This window comes from Colias philodice, chromosome 6 (genome assembly GCF_061535455.1).
Source record: "Colias philodice isolate Cphi_HAF_F1 chromosome 6, ilColPhil1 Martin Lab GWU primary, whole genome shotgun sequence".
NCBI classification, from domain to species: Eukaryota; Metazoa; Arthropoda; class Insecta; order Lepidoptera; family Pieridae; genus Colias; species Colias philodice.
The window spans coordinates 8202530-8224377 of NC_143091.1; the positions used below are offsets into that span (position 1 = coordinate 8202530).

Below are 21848 nucleotides of genomic sequence, written 5' to 3' on the forward strand. Positions count from 1 at the left end.
TTAACCTGTATGTACCTATATATATTTACCTATTTCCAAATGCATAATCTTAAATATTATAAGTGTTTATATGAATGTCGCGTTGATTCCGCGTATATAATTAGAAGACGAATTGACATACGTAAGAGCTATTTCAAGAGTATTTATGGTGTCATATAAATAGTCGCTTTAGAGCTCATAATACGAAATTACTCAACAATAAAGTTTGTGTCCATCGGCTTGATACGTGGCAATACTGTCACAGCGTGACGCCCCTCGTTTGCGGGGTGAAGCTCGCCAATCAATTACCCCGTTACCATTGTCTAAACAATGTGACTCTATTGCGTGTCATTGATGTTGATAAGCCGCGGTTTGGCGGCAATTTGGGGTATTACGATTGTTACGTTGTAGTTGATTGAGAAACCGAAGCAAAATAGATACCACGATGATAATAAGCTTTTTGATTTATCAATTTCCAAAAGACTAGATTGTTTTGGATGTTCAGGAATTATTTATTTGTTGTTTACCCTAACAAGCTACATTGCACTTGGACTTCAATACATTGTGCTTCTCAAAATTAAATAGGTTACAAAATAGACATCTTTTTTATTTTTCATTTGTTACATTCCATCGAATTCATGTTATACTTAATTGAAACATCACCCGAATAGAACTCGCAGTTAATAAGTCCCCTTTCATTATAACTTGATTAACGAAGTTGGTACTAACGAGGCTGTTTCAAATAGCTCTGTCGGCGTTCTCACAATATGCCACGGATGTAATAAATGAACCATTTTTAACCCAATTAAGGGAAGATAAGATGAATTTCGATTTTCAGATACACCCTTTAATTAAATATAATCGTAGCTTGCGTTCCTTATGTTTAGAAAGTATTGACAAACTCCATACTGTTTAGACACGTATTTGATTTACATTCATTATAGATAATGTTTTAATTTTGTTTTTATCCATAAAGAATATTAAAAGTAAAATGTTCTGTACAGGGTCCCCTGCGTACATACTTGGAGCTGTCGAAACAAATCGGCGGCGATGTCGCTACACAGGCGAACCTCGTCAACGAAGCCTTTCAGTAAGTTTCCTTTGACGAATAAATAAACAGCTAATTAACACAATTTTAACTTATGCAATTTCTTAGTTTAAACTTTAAAGTTTCTGAAGTCCTGCAACGTTTCAGTTCTGCTAATTACCACTTTGCAAAATTTTCCATCTTGAGTATACGTACTTAAGTATATTTCACAACCTCTTCAAAATAAATCTAGTAATTTAAGAAAAACATTTGATTAATCCTGGTGTTCTTGTTTAATAGGGCTCAATACGGCTACATACAACTAGCCGCGGCCAGGAGCAAGCCGTCCCAACCCGAAGAGATGCAACTGCTAGCGCCCACAAGTGAAAAGATATCCGCTATTCAGCAGTTCCGTGAAAAGAACAGGGCGTCTCCGTACTTCAACCACTTGTCTGCGATATCTGAGAGCATTCCCGCTTTGGGCTGGGTTGCTGTATCACCCACACCAGCTCCGTATGTCAAGGAAATGAATGACGCCGGCCAGTTTTATACGAACAGAGTGCTGAAAGACTGGAAGGAAAAGGACAAGACTCATATAGAGTGGTGCCGCACTTGGGTGCAGCTTTTATCCGATCTGCAGGCGTACGTCAAACAGTATCACACTACTGGTCTGGTTTGGTCTGGTAAGTAGACAAATGTTTGAGAATTTGTATAAGCTAGAAATGGGTTTAAAGTATTGCTAATTAGGATTAGATAAAGCTAGGGTACAATTTTTCCTGGATAAAATGGAGGCTCATAGTAGAGGTAATTTTAAAGAAAATTTTCTTTCTGTAACAAAAGTGGCGTTACAAATTAAATCTAATTTTATTATTCTTAAAAAATTGTAATATCATCTTGCGAATAAGTTTTCAAGAAATTGCAATTAGCTAGAGAATGACAAAGAAAAAATTAATTAAGAACGCACCAACCGTTAACTTGTTTCAAGAGCGGTATATTAGCTTTGAAACGGTACAAAGTAAATTTTGTTTAACGTATCGTTACTTGATATTGTTATTTATGGCGCTCGCGTTAAAGAGCTACGTGATGCGGTTTCAACAAACATTATTATAATGAGAATTCATATAAATTGCAAAAACATTAATTCAGGATCTAACGAACCACAAATGATAAAATTTACTCGTCTTTTAAATTAGAGAGATATTCAAGTTGTTTAATAATTTCTGTTTGTACTGGCTTAAGCTTTATGACTGATATTATGAACAAGTATTCCTCGTATTTCACTAAAACCCAATAAGATAGTTTACTGTATAATAATAACAGCTACAGACATAAGATGTGGGTTTGACATGAGCAATGAGCATCCGTACCATTCCAAATAGATTATCCAATATTCACATGTCTCATGATATTTACCAAGTAAATAAATAATAGAAATGGCTTTAGTCAGATCCAAGCTGCCCTCAATTTGTCAGACTATTCAAGGTATTGATCTTTTCATGAATATCGAGGAAAGTGGCTGTAAATCGTATATAAACGAACTTTTCTTATAAATGGTGATAAAATAACCATAAAACTGTGTAATAAAGTGCTTGTAAAAATAAATATAAAGACAAGGATCATGATTGATGGATTTGTTTACTAGTTACGTTTAAGATTTTCCCTGGGCCTCTTTCTTTATGATTGACGCATAGAAAAGGTAATGCTTTTCATAACTGATTGATTACATGGCCCTTAATTAATTAGGTTATTTACCTACATAACGACAGGGAAAAAATTCTAATTATTTTTCACGTCCATCGCTCTAGACATGGGTTCGATTTCATTTCTTTGGCTTCGAACTCCAGAATGAGAAACTTATTTGGTTAAAATTGTATTTTATCCTGTTTCGATATTTACGAGGGAAATAATTTTCCTTAAAACAATTCAAGTATGAAGCGTAAAAAGTTATTTCGAACGAATATAATGAATGAATCGTGAATCTTTTCCAAATTCTCAATTTCTATTACTATTGTCTATTTCGCACAACAAAAGTTTTGCTGAGTTTGAAGCTTCATTGTTCTAATTATTTGGAATCGTGCTAAGGTGGCTAATAGGTGCATTGGGGTAGTAGCGTATGGTGGGGTAATACTAATAAGTAATAATAAAGAAATTATATGTAGTTTTGAAAAATATATAATTAACCGTGCACACGACCCGTTTCTTATAATAAGTAAGACGGTCTTCTGAACTAAATTCACATTTCGAAATTAAAACAAGTACCCCACATTCGCACTTACCCCTACGCACTATTTATGATAGATTCATGCACCAAGTAATTATTTGAAAGAAAATAACGGCCACTAGGATGTTCCCTTGTATTAGATTTCACGTTGAAAATTGACCATTTAAATTAAGCAATTTAATTGCTTACATTGTGAAGGATAAACTAGTTGGCAAATGCCAATAACACAGTGGTGGCCATTATTTTTGCCCAAGTATGCTACCGTGCACTATGTAGACACGTGTGTATATAATACGGGGCACGTAGGCAAGGGCGGCGCCCCCCCTCCGCCCCCCGGCGGGCTCCCCCCGCCGCCCCCCGCGCTGCCCGACGTGGACTTCGCGAACCTGTCCGTGGACGACCGCAGCGCGCTGTTCGCTGAGATCAACCAGGGCGAGGGCATCACTAGCAGTATGTTCGCTATTTGCTATTTGTTTGGTGTTTTTTGCATGCTTTTTGAACTGAAACTTCTTTAGGCGCGTTGAGAGTAAAATTTCAAGGTCACGTCATGGCAAAACCGTCACGTCGTGGCAATACCGTCACGTCATGACAATACTGTCACGTCATGGCAATACTGTCACGTCATGACAATACCGTCACGTAAAGTCGAGTAAAGCCGCGGATTTTGGTATCCTTGAATCTTTCTAAAGAAGTTTCACTTCTGACACGTGTGCTCGCACACACGCTCTTTTTGCACGCCTCATAAGCGAAGCGTTGAGGTGGGTACTACTGTCACTTCGCGCAAAACATCTGATTTTTCAAACTTAAAATGTCTTTATGTATCATACATTGCACTTGTAAGATAATACATACACACACATATTAAGAAAAAACACTATTTTTAACGTTCATGATATTTTTGATGTCATTTTTGTTATTTAAACTAGTTAAAAAACAGTTTAAAAAAGTTCTGTCTTGGACGTCCGTGTGTCTGTATGTGCGGATCCTTTTTCTTGTTAACACGATAGCGACCGAAATAATTTACTAATCGAGTCTTTTTTTTTCTCTTACGCTTGAGTATGCTCAGGAATAGAACCCTTTCATTTTTCAGGGTCTGATTCGATGTGGTTTAATTGTTATTAAATAAACAAAAATAATAATTAATAAATATTTATTAAAAAAAAATTATGAGGCGTGCACTTTTGGATTTTCCAAATTATTTTATAGTGGTGGTGGTAAGAGTATTACAGGAGTTGTGATATAAGGACATGTTTCAGGATTCAGATGGCACTATTGGCTGAGAATAGTTCTAGTTCAATTTTAATGTTAAAAGAAGTGTAGAAAATAGGTGCGTAGGAGCTCAGAGGTGATTGTTGTGAAAACAGTTATTTATTTCAATAATAAAACGACAGATAGAAGTACATAGTCTAAAGCGAAGATGCACGCTATAGTTATTGGTTATTAGGATATCTTTATTTATGTGACAAAAAATTGCAATGGGCTTTAAAAACTTTAGCTTGGTGGTAATTTTGCGCAGGAATTGCACATGCTTAGAATAACTCTGTGTGTGACCTGGGTTTCACGCCTACTTAACGGAAATAGAAGAACCGCTAGTCATAAACCGCAGCAACTTTTGTGGTTGAGTTAGCGTTATTGGCGCATTAGATTTCTTCGTTAATATGACCCTTGACATCATTTGCAAGAAATATCAAAGACATTATCAAATTTCTTTCTCTAATACACATACTCCGGCACAAAATGGATTACGCTATCTCTAAGATTATTATCATGTTCACGAAAAATACAAACATTTTTCGTGTCTTCTCAGTGTCACCATGAATTTTTAAATTCCTCTCAGAGATATTACAAAAAAATAAAACAGAGCTGGTCTCAGCTGGATCGTAAATACAAATTACAATACCGCTACTTTATTATACCTTACTGTTTCAATAATGCGACTCAACAGAATTAATAACTTTATATTTATCTTGAAATGTATATGAATAGAGCATAATCTATGAGATTGCGGTTCCAACAATCCTGTGTGAATAAAACACGCAAACTTTATGCATTGTGTGAAATATCTACAGCAGATTGTAGATACAATGCCCTTCACGGCAATACGAGCGCAATGAGTTTAAAAAAAATATTGTTTGTTTGCTCGTTAAAATTTTAGGAAGCCTTTGTCTAGTAACTAGTTGAATAAGTAACTTTTAATTAGTCGTAGCCATAAAATATAATGCATGGTGCTTAATTTAATATTTGTACTAAGTAGATTCATCCCCGTATAATCCGAATACAATAATCATAATGAAAATTGTTCGGGCCCTCCGAGCTCAATTTTAACGAGGCATATCATCCTATCGATTAACATGTCGTACGTGAGCGTATCCGTCATGAAGATACCTATCGTATAGGCCTATTTGTCAGTTCTGAAGAAAGACAATATATGTTCCTATTTGTCGAGTGTTTCCGAGTACAGTAGGTAAGTAATATTAAATTAGACAGTTTGAACTCTTGGTAGTCCAATGTCCTACGTAATCCTTTGTGCGTACAATGTTATGTACATTGTACTTAATTGTAATTTCTCCTTGAAGTTAAATTAAGTCTTGGAGCCGTGGGATTACTGCCCAACTCTTGATGACTTAAGGGATTTCAGCATGGAAAATATTGATCACAACTCAATAATAACCGTGTAGCATGCTTGTACGTGTTGTGTTTTTTAAATTAGATAAAGTATAAAAATTATTCATTTCACAACAAATATGATAAATAATATCTGATTTTGAAAAATAAATAAATTAATAAATAACACAAATGATTGAACAGATTAAGACAGACAAAACGACAGCTCCAGTTCTATATCAGCTGAAAAAAAATGCGTGCCTAATTACATATTTGCATTTGTGATCTTACCGTAACTACAACAAATTTTGTAATAATGTTCGATAACTCCATGAATTCTAATCAAATAGAATAATTTTTATATTATTTTTTTATGTTTAATAAGTTCGTCAATAAATTGTACTGTTCATTCATCTTTAATAGCAACTAGACTCACATTCGCCTATTCTTATTCGTTGTCAAAAAATGTCCGAGCGGCCGCGGCGCTGTATGAACTGATTATAAAACTATTAGGCAGAGTTTTATAACGCATAGGTAGAGTTTTGCTTTGGACAGTTTTTGAGCGTGATTCTGAGTCTAGTTGTTTATTTTCCAGTGGTTCAACAAATTGTAATACTTGTATTCCACAGTTGCTTATTGTACGTCAATCAACAATCTACAAGCTGTAGTGTGTGTATTATATTTTCATCAATTGTTCAGATCAACAAATTGTATCCATATCCTATAGACCTGCGCAAAGTGACGTCCGACATGCAGACGCACAAGAACCCGCAACTGCGGCAGGGCCCCGCGCCGTTCAAAGCGGCTACATCTCGCGCGCCCGCCAAGCCTCTGCCGACACCCGGCGCTGGGGCGCAGGACAAGTCGCCCGTGTTCGCGAGGGACGGCAAGAAGTGGCTGATTGTGAGTATACTGCTTTATGAATGGGTTTAATATGTGTTACGTAAGATGTGGTTTGCGCGGAATGGCAAGAAGTGGTTGGCGTGAATACGCACCCTTACACACGCATTCTGTGGGTACACGATTTAGCCGCTGTTTATTGTTATCTTCTAAACGCAAACTATACATCAACTGCCGGTGGTTACGCGCCTGCAGTGTGTTAGTGTTGTAAGTATACCTACTATGCATTACTCATACTGGTGAGGTGACTGTAATGGTGCATCGTGAGTAGACCCCCTTATTCACGCATACTACGAGTCAAAAACTTCAGTGCATACAATCTTAGCTAAAAATACATTGAACCTTTTCAGACCTGAAAAAACAAAGAGGGAAAAGGAAAACAAACCCTCAACGTTCACGCGAAGTTCCTTTCATTCATAGCTTGCTTTTAGTCTAATTATTGTCAATGAACGGTGGTGAGCGAGCAATATACTCCCACTCAAATAAACTGATAATGAACATTACAAACGCCAAAATACCGCCATTTAAATATTTTATGTATTTGATATACCCAGAAACTCATATTAGACTATAGCAACAAGCGATTTTTCAGCAAGGTCATGGAACATGCTATATTACCTTGAACTAAAAAGAACTAAAATGTTGACTTTAGTATACCGCCGCTGCACGTAGTTGAATAAACCATTTCGATTTACTGCTGCAAAGTGAAACATCAAAAATGCATCAGTGTACACACAGTTTAAACATGTTTCGCTACATTTACAAGGAAATTTAAATATATACGAATACATTATATAGCTTTTACGTGGTAGGAAATTCGTCAGAGTTTTCAGAGATAAAATGAACAACTATATTTAAATTTCGTTACTTAATATGCCGTTCAGTGTACCACTTAAGATATTTTTGAAGCTTTTAACACGTTTAAAGTGGTGATCTTAACCGAAACAACACACAAGATGGCATCGCTAAAACGCTGACCCAGTAAAATCGCTCATTTTATGCAAAAATGTAGCAACATCGTCTCGGATAAGCTTTTGTCAGCTCGGGACGGGGATAAGAGCGTATTTATTGTGCTATAGCCTTTCAATTCAACCGTTTTACGTTATATTTTTATTCATAGAGAACGAGTGGACAATCGTAATATTCTCCCCTTTATAAGGGACATAATATTGTTCCTTTATTGTTGATTCATAACTTGAATGTGATTGCAAACAAAGAGGGTCGTTCACAACTCAGATATTAAATTAATATTGGTCAATGAGCTTTGTGGTTATAAAATAATTTACTTTGTTGACACAAAACATTGTTTGTGAACGGAAAATTGGTTGACAAATAACGACATACAGAGTAATTTAAAGTCAATAAAAAAAGAATATAATTACTATCTCAGTTTCAAAGGAACATGGTAATCTATAAAAAGACCGGACAATTTTCGCTCGCTACCATTCGTTTAACGACGTAATAATCGAGAAATTTTCAGATAAAAGCGGGGAATTAAAAAACAGCACTCGACGTTATAAAAGCAACTCTGGAGTAGGAAGCGTAATTAAAAAATATTCCAGTATACATACTCATTACGATAACCACTGACCACTCAGTCGTCGACGAAATATCTAATCGCAAAGCTTTATATTGTTGTGACACAGATGTCTACGGAATCGCTGGCAGGTGCAATTATAAATTATTCGCCCGACTGCCTTCCTAAAGCTTACCTGCCTACCTTCCAAGCCCCTTTGAATCCCAAGCTTTGACGTTATTTATCCAATGTATCAAATAACCAATTAAGAAGTTTCTTTATTAAATGAAGCTATAATGGCATCTTTGTTGTGAGGAAAGTTTGTCTTAATTTCAAGGTCGATAGAAATTGTAGTATAATAATTATTTGTTATTGTATTCTATTAATTGCCTTTTTATTATTAGAGTATTCATAAACAAAAAACAAATATTTTACATCCATTCTATCAAATTATAAAAAGAGGATGTATCCCTTGATCTTCTTCCGGACAAATATAATTTAACATTTTCTCAATATCATGATGAAAAGCGATATATAATAATCAATTAAGTACAAAATTCTATCCCTCGACGAATTCCCTTTTTATTTGATATCGCAAGATCAAAGCATGAACAAACATAACATTCACTAGGCAAATAATATGTATAATGAGATTGTTGCCTTTCTTTCCTTCTTTGACTAAAATAATGATAGAAAACATGGTATGTATAATATTCTTCATAATAATATATTTTATAACATAAGGGGAAGCATTTGTTTTGCAGAATAGTTTGCTAGACAAACAGGTCAATAAGAATATGGGGTACAACTTAAGAAGTCAATACTTCGAAAGTATCTATTCATAATGCTCCGGAGACAGTTTCGTAACAAATGGGTCCCGTAGTTTCCGTCTTGGTTGAACTTTAATTAATGCTTCTTTTACTTTATTTCAAACGTAAATAGAATACAACTTGATAAATAAATTATCCAGCATAATTTTTAATTCATGCGCTTGAGAAAATTGTTTCTCTCTGTAGACAGATGTCCTAAATTACCAAAGTGACGGAGGGTTTGTGATCTTTTTAAGAACGAATATTTTATTCTATTATACGGCATAGAAAATTAAAGTCAAATATTTCCTCTTAATTTCGACTAACGTTGAACAAGTTTTAAATTGAATCATTTGTTAAGCCAGTATTGCTTTTGACGTTGTTTGTGAATTATTCTGCGGTGTAGGTACGGGGCGATGCTCGAAAATGCAGGATTTTAATATTCGCAGCGGTAAAAGAGGTTGTTGGTCAAAGCCGACAACGAAATATTTACAGACTGCTGTATTTTGAGGACGACTTTTGTTCGAAGCTCGTTTTATGAATTGCAGAACTAGAATGAACTCTATTCCAAGTTCAATATAGCCATGCGACGTAAAATGTAATTGGAATGTTTTCGTAAATTAGTTTATTTGTCCTTGACTGTTGTTTACGATAGGAAGACCTAAAAAGGCCTTGTCAAATTAAAGTTGTTTATTACCTAACGAACAACGATCGATTTTAGCTACTCTTTTTAATTAAGAATTAACTATGAAGAATAGGGCCAAGTTTTTATTGATTTTTTATTTGTCAGGAATACCAAAAAGGCAACACAAATCTAGTGGTCGAGAATGCAGACATGAACAACATGGTGTACATGTACAAATGCCGCGACTCTGCGCTCACAGTCCGTGGGAAGGTAATTTTTTTTTTCATAAATTTTAATGTTTATTTTTGTCAATATTTGATCACAAAGTTAAATTTGCAAAACAAAATCTTACTCCTTTCTTTATTTGTTCGAATATAATTGTTTTGTTACGTGCCCAATAAATCTAATTATATTATTACTTTTTCTATAAGGCTTACTTTTTAAATACATACCATGTTATAAATCAGCTATGAAATAATTATATTTTACAAAATAAATGTTTTTTCTTCAAAGGTAAACGGCGTGATTCTCGACTCTTGCACCAAATGCGCCGTGGTGTTCGACAACCTGGTGTCCAGCATTGAATTTGTCAACTGCCAGTCTGTGCAGATGCAGGTAAGATTTTATAATATATTTATTTATTTTATTTATTTATGACACTTTATTGTACAATCTACATATAACAGGAATTTAAAATAAATGAATACATAAAATTGGAAAGTGTACAATAGGCGGCCTTATTGCTTAAAAGCAATCTCTTCCAGGCAATATAAGTAGTTTGTATTTATTTTTTAGGTATGAATTTTCAATGTGTACACTCTAATTGAGGAAAGTTTGAAGGTGTAGATTTTAAGTGTTTTATTGTACTTTTTTAGCAACATAAGGTTATTTCCAAAGAATTTATGTTTAAAAAAATTGTCATGATGCTATCAAAAATCAAAGTGAATCATTGATGCCGAACTCTCTTATCAAATTCAATCAGAAATTACTTAACGAGGCAATGTATCCAATGATCCGTGCACCGTATTACAGTAATTGAATGAGGGAAAATATAATATTCCATGTAATATTCGCAGCACTTTCATACATTCTTGAGAGTGCCGACAAACAGTTCAATATAAGGTCGTATTAGAGCAAACAAAGTAATGTTTTCCCATAAAATGAAATCTCCTACCGTTAAAGGTGAGCTCTAACAAAATGAACATTATTTTATCGTAGAACGGGTCAATTTACTTGCTTAATGGCTTCGTATATTAACCGCCGGTATTATAACGAAAACTAAACTTTTATTATATATGTACTGACGAGAAACAAAATTTCACATTCTAGGTCCCACTTTCTATTAGCAATGAAAGCTCATTAGATTTGGATAGAATAATAAACTAAAAATAAATTATAAAACGGTTACTTATATTATATTTTAAGTGATTTCTAAATTACTTCTTGATGGGATTACATATTAGATTATTAAATTATAACAGTAATCTGTACTAAAACTAGGAAAATTACTTCATACAAATTCATAACGAACTAGAAGTAAAACAATGAAAAAAAGTGTAGATTTTTAAACATTACATTTTAATTCATAATCTACATAGCTATAAGAGTCACATTGCCACGAGATCACGACAGTCGCCGTCTCCGCTCGCCTCGCTCCCCAACTCCTCTATCGCCATCTGACTCGTAGTTTCTTCGGGAACTACAACTAGATTACTGAGTTGCTTTCCGTTACAGTCACAAGGTTTTAGAGAAGGATATTTATCGTTAAAAATAACTGGATGATCGTATAGCTCCTTGGAGACAGCCGTTTCATAATCCTGAAATTGTTAAAATTTAGTTTTTGGCAAGCATAATAATTTAACATTTTGCGGACTTTTACTTACGTCGAAGTTGCAGATGCACATATTTTGCTGTTGCATATAAGAGTTTTGGGTCCAACTCAAACTGTACTCGTCTGGACCGTTATCAACACTATTTCTGAAATCACTGTCTGAATCCGAGAAATCTCGACAATTGGAATTAGAGTCACCCATCGCCTCTTGAGGCGTCATTTCTATATATTGAGAGTTCATGTTTAATAACGATAGCTTGCTATTTATGGCCATGTTCAGCGTCTTTTGCCAATCGTCTAGTAATTTTTTAATGCTGTCCATCTGAAAAAACGAAACAAAGTTTACAATAGAATTTAATGAACCTCATACACTGAATATATTGGAACGTTCTAATCGTTACCTTTTTCTTTAATAATGCTTGTTTATTAGCGCGTCGCAAGCGTTTCTGTTTAATGTAATGCTTAAGATATGCGACCTTGTACACATTGGTAACTCGGACGATCTTCACGTGACACTCCTTACTGTCGCTGTCGCTTATCGAGGAGTACACGCTGTTCTCTTGGCTCAACGGCTCGCCCGAATCTTCTCCGCACGTCTTCTTCGGCTCCCACTCTGCAATCTGGTCGCACTTCAGCTCCTTTAGTAATTCCACTATGAATTCGCTTTCTGAAAACGTTTCTATGAGACATAACGTGCACTATAAGCACTAAGGATGTTAATCGAGCGATTTAGTTTCCCGTTTTTATGTCAGCCTAACTATTCCTTTGTATTGTTACGTATGATACGAACGATACCTTCTTCGGGGGTGCAGTGCACGTTGATATCCGAGTCGTCGTCCCAGTTATTATTACTATTGATGTTGCGGCGCAAGTCTTCGTCCGCAGCAATAACTTGTCGCACTCGCGCACGCACTCTCCTCAGTCGTTCGACACTCCTCCTTAATTGTTCTACTCTTTCCGCAAATTCTGCATCCCGTACGCTTAGTTTTGTTGTTACTATTTGAACCTAATAACGGAAATCTAACATAATTTTGACGTTTTATAAATTCTATAATCATGCTAAGTAAAAATAATATTTCAATCCAACTAAGGAATGAATTATTTACTAAGTAATATTCTTGGAAAAAGCTTATTAAACCTGCAATTGAAGGTCTTCAAGCTCGCTTTGTTTCTGTTTTAAACGCTCCCTTGAAGTTGTGTAAATACTTTTAATGAATTTGTGCATATAGATTCCTGTCGGGACGCACTTAATTAAAAACATTATCTGGAAATAATTTCGCATTATCATAGAGAACCAGAGGTAATCACTAGTTTCATTAGTAATAGGCCAAATTACGTACGTTACTGTAGTTTGCTTACCACATTAAATAGAGTAAATCGTGCATATATTGCGTAACAAATGCTTATAATATATTGTCCAAATGGTATCCCGTATTTGTTTATTATGATTTCCCAATATTTATCAAAGTGTATCGTTTCTCCGTTTGTAAATTCTTCCTTGAGCACAATCGAATCTTTTTCATTTATCATTCTAAAGCAGCAATCGTTATCTATTCTTCAGTAGGTGTGGCGAAAAATGTATATCAAAGAAAATAATCATTAATTAAAATATTATCAAAAATTAATAAGAACATGACATATGCATGATAGTGGTTGTGACATCTGAATTATCCTCTGTCAACAAAATTCTTTGTTTAAATGTTGATAGCGGTAAAGAGAATTTAATATAACATTTATGTAAAATAATATTTCACAATAATAATATAAGAGCCCACGACGGCCAGACTTTCCTTTCTTTCGGAAAGTTGAAAGTTTCTCTGTATATGTCTCCGATACAGATAAGAACGACTAGCGATTATCAAGTCTGGGTTGTGGTTACTTTGGCAGGAAACAGGTAGTAAGGGTGTATAAAATTGTACCTAACTTTCATTATAGTTTAAAAGCTAAATTTTATATATGTTACTTGGGGACCTATAAAAAGACATTACCTTAAGAGCCAGACAGTTTTCATGGTTCTTACATCTAGCCAGACACATTTAAAAAATAACTAACATATCATCAAATTCACATAACTACCTAAAAGCGTAACAAATATGAAATAACCCACTAAAACATTAGTTAACTATAATTATTAAAAAAATAAAAGTATAATATATAAGTAATAAAGTTATTACTTATCTTTTACGGGGGTTTATGTTGATGAAATTTCACGTATCTCGATGACACAATAAAAAAGTCATCGGGATACGTGAAATTCCATCAACATAAGTCTAAGTAAAAGATAAGTAATAACTTTATTACTTATATATTACACTTTTATTTTTTTAATAATTATAGTTAACTAATGTTTTAGTGGGTTATTTCATATTTGTTACGCTTTTAGGTAGTTATGTGAATTTGATGATATGTTAGTTATTTTTTAAATGTGTCTGGCTAGATGTAAGAACCATGAAAACTGTCTGGCTCTTAAGGAAATGTCTTTTTATAGGCCCCCAAGTAACATATATAAAATTTAGCTTTTAAACTATAATGAAAGTTAGGTACTATTTTATACACCTTCACTACCTGTTTCCTGCCAAAGTAACCACAACCCAAACTTGATAGTCGCTGGTCGTTCTTATCTGTATAGGAGACATATACAGAGAAACTTTCAACTTTCCGAAAGAAAGGAAAGTCTGGCCGTCGTGGGCTCTTGATCTATAAATAAGTCACATAATTTATGAATGTAAAATTATGATAATGTGAAATATTTGGATAATAGGCTAAAACTACATATTTTCATTTAAACAATATTTACAATTTACATACAACATACGAATATGTTCAGATAGCGGTCAAATAAAGCTAAAACCTCGTGCTCAAATATCCCAATGGAACTCAACGATGCGTTAAATTGGTTTATCTCACCGACACTGATACTCTTCTAGTTTTACGGTGTATCCTGTGAAAAAGCATTTATGCATATTTTGTTTCCCGCTTTTAACGGTATTGAGGTTTTAAAATGTAATCTTAATATATTGCATGAGGATTTTCTTTATATACCTATATCTGTGAAGTTCTAGTTACATATTTAACAAGGTTTTATATTAATCACCTAATTATTGTTCTTGAAATGAAAATACCTACTAAGTATTTGTTTAATACTTCTGTATTTTCATGTGTAAGTCCCCAACACAAACATAAATAGGAATGTAGCATCTGCTATGCAAATGGCTTTAGGGCTTATTAAAGTAATTCAACTTAGTCCAAACATGAAACCGAAATTCTACATACGCTTTGTGTAACAGACTACAGTTGAGTACGGGTTTAATTTTGCGCTGTATTATTTGCTACGTTAAAGACAAGAACAATAACAATAGGTATTGCGTGGGAGAGTTCAAAGGAATTTATAAAGTATTTGGATGTCATTTTTTGTTATTAGGTAAAACTCTGAGATTTGGATGTCATTTTTTGTTATTACGTGAACTCTACTCCTTGTACAACACATTCTTACTTTTTTGTTGTACTGCTCCATTGCTCTTTTCTTCCTTGAAGGACCAACAAAAACGTAAAAAAAAATTGCCGAATTTTTTGACTTTGATGTCTTAGTGATTTCGCAATATATTTGGCGATTCCTTTTGATGTGTATAGATATTATGTACTAATATATAATTAAATGACTTTTTACTAAAACAAACCACAATTACCCAGGTACTAGGCAAAGTGCCGACCATATCGATCGACAAGACGGACGGCTGCCAGATCTACCTGTCGCCCGAGTCGCTCGAGGTGGAGATCGTCAGCTCCAAGTCGTCTGAGATGAACGTGCTCGTGCCCAAGGGGAATGGAGATTATGTATGTAGTAATTGTTTTATTATTTTTTGACGTGACAACGTCTTATAATTCGATAGAGCCGGCTGCACGCACGAAAAAACATGACTGATGCGGCGTTACCTCGCTCTGAGGCGTTCCATGTAAAGTGCAAGCGAGAGCGCGGAACGAGCGACAAAGAAGCACAATCGGACGTTGTCACGTTCAACTATTGTCAGTAAACCGACTTTACAGACAACCAATTTTTTTTAATTATGTGTGTTACAAGTCGTATGTACTCTTTTGGTGTATGGAGCAGTTGCGTTATATACTGATCACTGATCAATTTTATTAACAGACAAAAGATTTTTTGGGTCAATTTTAAAATTCTTTCCTTTTGTCTTAGAAACACAGAGACTTTTTGTAAAAGCCCACTGGGAATAGAACCCATGATCCTATGGTTTCACGCCCACACGGTAACTGGACACAAATATAATGAATAAAAGTTGATAACGTGTCAAAGAACCGATATGATTAATATTAAAACTTTGTAATTAATAGGCGAGAGAATTGCGTGATATAATCGAGATTATATCGTCTAATATCGTCATGTTATATTTTTGTCGTCCTTTATTACAATTAAAATTGTGTAATGTAAAGACAATTTATACAAATTGTCTTTATTATATTTTCCTTTGTCAGTGTTATTTTAGTCAAAGGAAAATAATAAAGTTAATTTGTTGTTTCGTCGTTTTATACAGTTTATTGTATTGTAATAAATTATACTAAAGTACAGTTATGTATTGATCTATACAAATATGTACTATAGTATTATATAAACGAGAAAGTACTGTTATTCTCTCCCGTTATAAAGTTTTAAAAGTCATCGTCGTAACACTTAACTAATGTTGCCATCAATATCGTTATTTTTAATTACAATCCATTATTGACACTTAATGTTAATCGTTCAGCTTAAGAAGCCCGGAAAATTCGATTAAGGATAACTGTAGTAAGAGGACTAAATATTCGTGCCTTGTCATTAATAATTATTAATGTTGTTTTTATTAAAATACATATGTTATAATGGACTTCATTTAAACTTTATGTACTATGACTGAAAGAAATTTTATAAATTACGTGTTAGCAGTGGAGTGGTTCTTTCTTGAATTAAACAGACTTGTATAAATCTATTAATAATTGATTATTTTTCTCAATATTAACAACAGATATAGATGGAACAAAATCACTATTAAAGATCATAGTCATCATTCTAGTCGTGGTTTCTTACCTTAATTTAAGTTCCTAAAATTACCCTTTTTGCTACATATCCTCTCAACATTACATCAGTACAGGTTACATTTCCAACTATCTTGTACTATATATTGATTAATTATTTTCAGACGGAGCACCCGATCCCCGAGCAATACAAGACGGTTCTGAACAAGCCCTCAGGCCTCATCACAACTCCAGTCGAGAACAAGGGTTAAATAACATGCATATAGAGCAACTGCTAGGTATCTCTGCAAGCTTATATTATTATTTTATTAATTTTTTTTTGTTTTGTAGTAATCGGGTGCCAAAGGAATGGGTATTTTCATGACAAGTTTTTGTTACATACTAATTGTATGCTTTTCTTGATCGAACTATTTTAATGAAACATTTTGATTTAAATTATTTTTTTTATTATTATATTGATTTTCACAAGCTTGCGGAAATACGTCGTCGTAAGCTCGTAAAGTAATAGCCCTATTTGGCTACGGGATACATACATCTCATTTTCTATCTTTATAGCTCTACTAACAAGCTCGGGACGAGATTATCGTTTAAATTAGTCATTATATGCATATTTTGCACGGTCTAGTTCAATTAGTTCACGGACGTCCCGAACTAGTTCAATGCACAAACGTTACTGTAAGGACGCTGGCTCCGGGACGCCATCTGCCCGAGAGCTACGAACTAACCTTCGTTTCTTGCTCATTTCGCTCGATACTAGTGTTAAGGTATAAATCTAATATGACGTAGATAACTTCAATATTTACTGGCCTTCATGTGTAATGTTCCTTATATTGGTGTTTTGATTTTTGACGTTGGACGGATAGCCCATATTGCTTGAGTACCGCTGTGTACGGAGTGTAGGCTTAGTTTAGTTTAAGCAGTGTGAATGTCTCGAAATTAACATAAGGATTCGTATCGACTCAAACCCCGGCGAGCGAGAACCATATAAGGGCTTTTCTAACTGTATTACGTACTACATAATCTGTAATTATATCTTGTGACGGTTTCTCAGTAAACATTTTAATCTAGGACATATTGTATTTTAAATCGATGTTTGTAATAAGTAATTTGTATTATGTTAAAGTATTATAATTGAATAATATGAATCAGTATAATTTGTGTTTTTGATATTCGATATAACGATCACTACGTCTTTAAGAACTGTAATTATTTATTATGCCATCATTATTTTGAAATATTATAATTTATTTGTCAAGAGATTAAAATACTTTTTAAGAAACGCGCGTTTTATTTTGGTGACCTGATCATATTTACTCTACATCTTAAGAATGTTCTTCCCATCTTATAAGTTTTTTTGTCAGGATATCTTTAATAGAGAATAAAAATCACTAGTTTGCCCTACCAGTTATTTTATATTATAAATACTAGCTTTCCGCCCGCGGCTTCGCCCGCGTTTTCAGAGAAAATCCCGCATAGTTCCCTTTCCCGTGGGATTTCTGGGATAAAACCTATCCTATCTCTCAAGTTGGATCGAACTGCACATGGTGTGCGAATTTTATTATAATGGGTTAAGTGGTTTAGGAGTCCATTGAGGACAAACATTGTGACACGAGATTTATATATATTAAGATTAAACGTATCTATACATATAATAAATCTGTAGAAGGGTCAATTCTGTACATTGAAAATATTGAAAAAATAAATAGCAGGGGGTGTTACTGGATCGATACCAAACCCAAATATGTGATTAAAAAAATTTTTGTCTGTCTGTCTGTCTGTCTGTCTGTCTGTCTGTATGTTCAGGCATCACGTAAAAACTAACGGTTCGATTTCGATGAAACTTGGTATAATTATACCTTATTATCCTGGGCGTAAAATAGGATACTTTTTATCCTGGAAAAATACGTAAAAAAAAATTAATCTTAATTTTTCAGTTTTATCCATAGACGTTGTTCTGTAGAACCGCGAACACACGTTGCGTATTATTATAGGCCTAGCCGTATTTGGGTCCAATAGATATTTATAAGATGTTATTGTCAGAGTTACTCAAAATGGAGAAATAAACCATCCACGCGAAGACCGACATCCGCGCGGACGGAGTCGCGGGTGGAAGCTAGTACATAATAATAGTCCGTCGACCAAGGGGTGGATGATGTTACAATCCTTGGTTAAAACTTTTTCGCAAAAAATGATACCTATAATAATTGTAGAGTTGAAAAGGAGTTGTAAAGTGGAAAAAAACGAAAAAATAAGCAAGTTTAATTAAGGTTAGCAAGAAGAATTCCATCATTCATCATCCTCATCATTATCATGGGTATAAATAAAACAACAAATCGTGTAGAGTCGGATTTTATTCATGGCTCACATCGTCCATTTGAAAATAATAAAATACGCTAGTTCAAACGGAAAAGGTTATCCATGATAACGCAATAAATAATATCTCGAAGCACTACAAAGTATCGGGCGAAAGTATAATATTACAGCTATATGTACAAAGCCCAAAGGTAAATATAGAATACAAGTAATATGAGATTCGGCTCAAATAATTACGTATCTAGTTCACTTAATCTACTTATAAAATATCAGTCGAAGTCGATTTTAATCTATCATTACTGGCTTATAAACTCTCAATCTGGATTAAATCTAGTGGAGTTAAGTTCTAATTGGCTACATTGCCACTCGTCACTGCCGTCGGAACATTCCAGAAAGCCGTTACACACGCTGGACGCTGGAAGACATTCTCCAAGAGGACATCTAAATCCTCTACAAGTATCAAACGTCTTCGTAACTTTAGGCCTTTTGTTCTCCGCAGTTTCCAAATCAGCGTAGAAATCTTCATCAGATTCCGTTTCGTTGCTTGAAAATGTCGTTTCGCTCTTTTTAGGTGTGTACATATCCATGACGCTATCGATCCAATCAATGTAGTTGGAAACTTTAGTGTACACTCCGGGACGATTCGCTCTGGCGCATCCGTAACCATTGCTCGTGACGCCATAAATAAACCACCGTTCTGATTCCTGAAAACATGAATTAATTTATAATAAATGCTTAATGTTTTAAAACAATTTATTGTCTTCAAATTTTTGTTATAAATAATAAATTACAATTTTCACAAAGCCTTTTCACGTTCATTATAATCGAGTAAAATAGATATTGAGTGTTATATTAGAATCTCATTACGTATTTAGGGTTAACAAATACAAGTGAACACTCGTTATTTATTATAACTAAAACAAAATACTCATCAACTTATCAATACTAACACCAACCTGACACATAAGCGGTCCGCCCGAGTCCCCAAGACACGCATCTCGACCGCCCCGCTCGTAGCCCGCGCAGAACATGTCCTCTGTCACACGGTATAGCGGCAATAGGCGCGTGCGACGACGACACTCTGCTGTTGATATCACTGGCAGTTCTACCTCTTGGAGCGTGTCCGCTGTTGGAATAATGATATATGATTTTTTAAGATTGACGTATTATTGTCATACTGGGAGTTAAAATAACTATAATTTAAATAACTGGCTTAAACGGAAAACGGATGTCATCTTTATACATTTTTTCAGTTCTCCGAAACGAAAATCGTTATGTCAATAAAATATTAAGAGAAAATTGAAAATAATTTGGAAAATCCAAAAGTGCACGCCTCATAATTTTTTTTTAATAAATATTTATTAATTATTATTTTTGTTTATTTAATAACAATTAAACCACATCGAATCAGACCCTGAAAAATGAAAGGGTTCTATTCCTGAGCATACTCAAGCGTAAGAGAAAAAAAAAGACTCGATTAGTAAAGTATTTCGGTCGCTATCGTGTTAACAAGAAAAAGGATCCGCACATACAGACACACGGACGTCCAAGACAGAACTTTTTTAAACTGCTTTTTAACTAGTTTAAATAACAAAAATGACATCAAAAATATCATGAACGTTAAAAATAGTGTTTTTTCTTAATATGTGTGTGTATGTATTATCTTACAAGTGCAATGTATGATACATAAAGACATTTTAAGTTTGAAAAATCAGATGTTTTGCGCGAAGTGACAGTAGTACCCACCTCAACGCTTCGCTTATGAGGCGTGCAATAGTTTGGAAAATCCAAAAGTGCACGCCTCATAATTTTTTTTAATAATTATTTATTAATTATTATTTTTGTTTATTTAATAACAATTAAACCACATCGAATCAGACCCTGAAAAATGAAAGGGTTCTATTCCTGAGCATACTCAAGCGTAAGAGAAAAAAAAAGACTCGATTAGTAAAGTATTTCGGTCGCTATCGTGTTAACAAGAAAATCCTCCGCACATACAGACACACGGACGTCCAAGACAGAACTTTTTTAAACTGTTTTTTAACTAGTTTAAATAACAAAAATGACATCAAAAATATCATGAATGTTAAAAATAGTGTTTTTTCTTAATATGTGTGTGTATGTATTATCTTACAAGTGCAATGTATGATACATAAAGACATTTTAAGTTTGAAAAATCAGATGTTTTGCGCGAAGTGACAGTAGTACCCACCTCAACGCTTCGCTTATGAGGCGTGCAAAAAAATCTCTCAAAAATAAGTTAGTAAAAAATACGTACGAAACACCCGTTCATGTTCATACAGCTGTCCCCAACCAACAACAGTGCAGTGTTGTCCTGCGGGCGGTTGCGCACGTGGCGGGGGCAAGCACGCGGGCCGCAATCTCGCGTGCAACGGGAGCGGGTCCACTCGTAACAGAGCTATATCGTTTCGGAAACCACGTGGCGCGTATCGCGGGTGTAGGACCACTTGGCGGACTCGCGTGATTCTTTCCCAAGGCCCACGTGGCCATGCACCTCGACGGAGAGCGCCAAGTCTTGCTACCCAGTGAGCTTCGGTTGCTCTGAAAATAAGAAATATTACGAATTACTCAAACCACGCCATTCTTAATTGATAGTTCAGTCATTTTTTTGCGTATTATTTGACAGAGTAAAATATTAAATCACATAAAATAAAGTTACATATCATCCAGCATCCAGCGTTTTCAATGGATGCTTGATAGAAATAGTTGCTCTCATAGTAAGATGCTCTTTAAAAGGTATTAATTAAATGAACCTCGCTTTCATCAAACACTACACAAAATATTTATTTATTTACTAGCGGTCCGGCCCGGCTTCGCCCGTGGTACATATTTATGTTTTCTCTACATAAGAACCATCCTGGTACTTCAAGGAATATAATAAAAAAAGAATTATCGAAATCGGTCCACCCGTTCTCGAGTTATGCGCTTACCAACACATTTTGCGATTCATTTTTATATTATAGATTTATTTATAATG

The 21848-nt window shown here is 34.5% G+C and overlaps 4 protein-coding genes across 8 annotated transcripts in view; 1 reads left to right on the plus strand and 3 right to left on the minus strand.

Moving 5' to 3' along the window:
• The window catches only part of capt (adenylyl cyclase-associated protein 1), a 30644-nt gene extending 12828 nt beyond the window's left edge, over window positions 1-17816 (plus strand). For all 3 annotated transcript variants that reach the window (XM_089696587.1, XM_089696588.1, XM_089696586.1), the window contains exons 3-10: window positions 984-1069; window positions 1307-1689; window positions 3534-3677; window positions 6559-6734; window positions 9847-9951; window positions 10195-10296; window positions 15203-15346; window positions 16702-17816. In XM_089696587.1, the coding sequence (XP_089552713.1) occupies window positions 984-1069; window positions 1307-1689; window positions 3534-3677; window positions 6559-6734; window positions 9847-9951; window positions 10195-10296; window positions 15203-15346; window positions 16702-16788 (1227 nt within the window). In that variant the 3' untranslated portion in view covers window positions 16789-17816. The remainder of the gene's footprint in view (window positions 1-983; window positions 1070-1306; window positions 1690-3533; window positions 3678-6558; window positions 6735-9846; window positions 9952-10194; window positions 10297-15202; window positions 15347-16701) is intronic.
• Window positions 11289-13085, minus strand: LOC149487872 (uncharacterized). The gene is made up of 6 exons (XM_089696564.1): window positions 12872-13085; window positions 12651-12776; window positions 12308-12518; window positions 11914-12179; window positions 11565-11834; window positions 11289-11498 (listed from the first exon to the last, which is right to left on the minus strand). Exons 1-6 carry the CDS (start codon window positions 13040-13042, stop codon window positions 11289-11291), a joined length of 1254 nt encoding a protein of 417 aa, XP_089552690.1. The 5' UTR covers window positions 13043-13085.
• Window positions 17817-18870: 1054 nt separating the features above from the next.
• LOC149487873 (uncharacterized) overlaps window positions 18871-21848 on the minus strand; it is a 34572-nt gene continuing 31594 nt past the window's right edge. For all 3 annotated transcript variants that reach the window (XM_089696573.1, XM_089696572.1, XM_089696571.1), the window contains 3 exons: window positions 21129-21412; window positions 19807-19976; window positions 18871-19554 (listed from right to left, as the gene is read on the minus strand). In XM_089696573.1, the coding sequence (XP_089552699.1) occupies window positions 19165-19554; window positions 19807-19976; window positions 21129-21412 (844 nt within the window). In that variant the 3' untranslated portion in view covers window positions 18871-19164. The remainder of the gene's footprint in view (window positions 19555-19806; window positions 19977-21128; window positions 21413-21848) is intronic.
• Window positions 21419-21848, minus strand: part of LOC149487874 (uncharacterized) — a 64373-nt gene continuing 63943 nt past the window's right edge. The window contains exon 12 of the transcript XR_016315764.1: window positions 21419-21848. The gene's annotated coding sequence lies outside the window, so the exon portion shown is untranslated.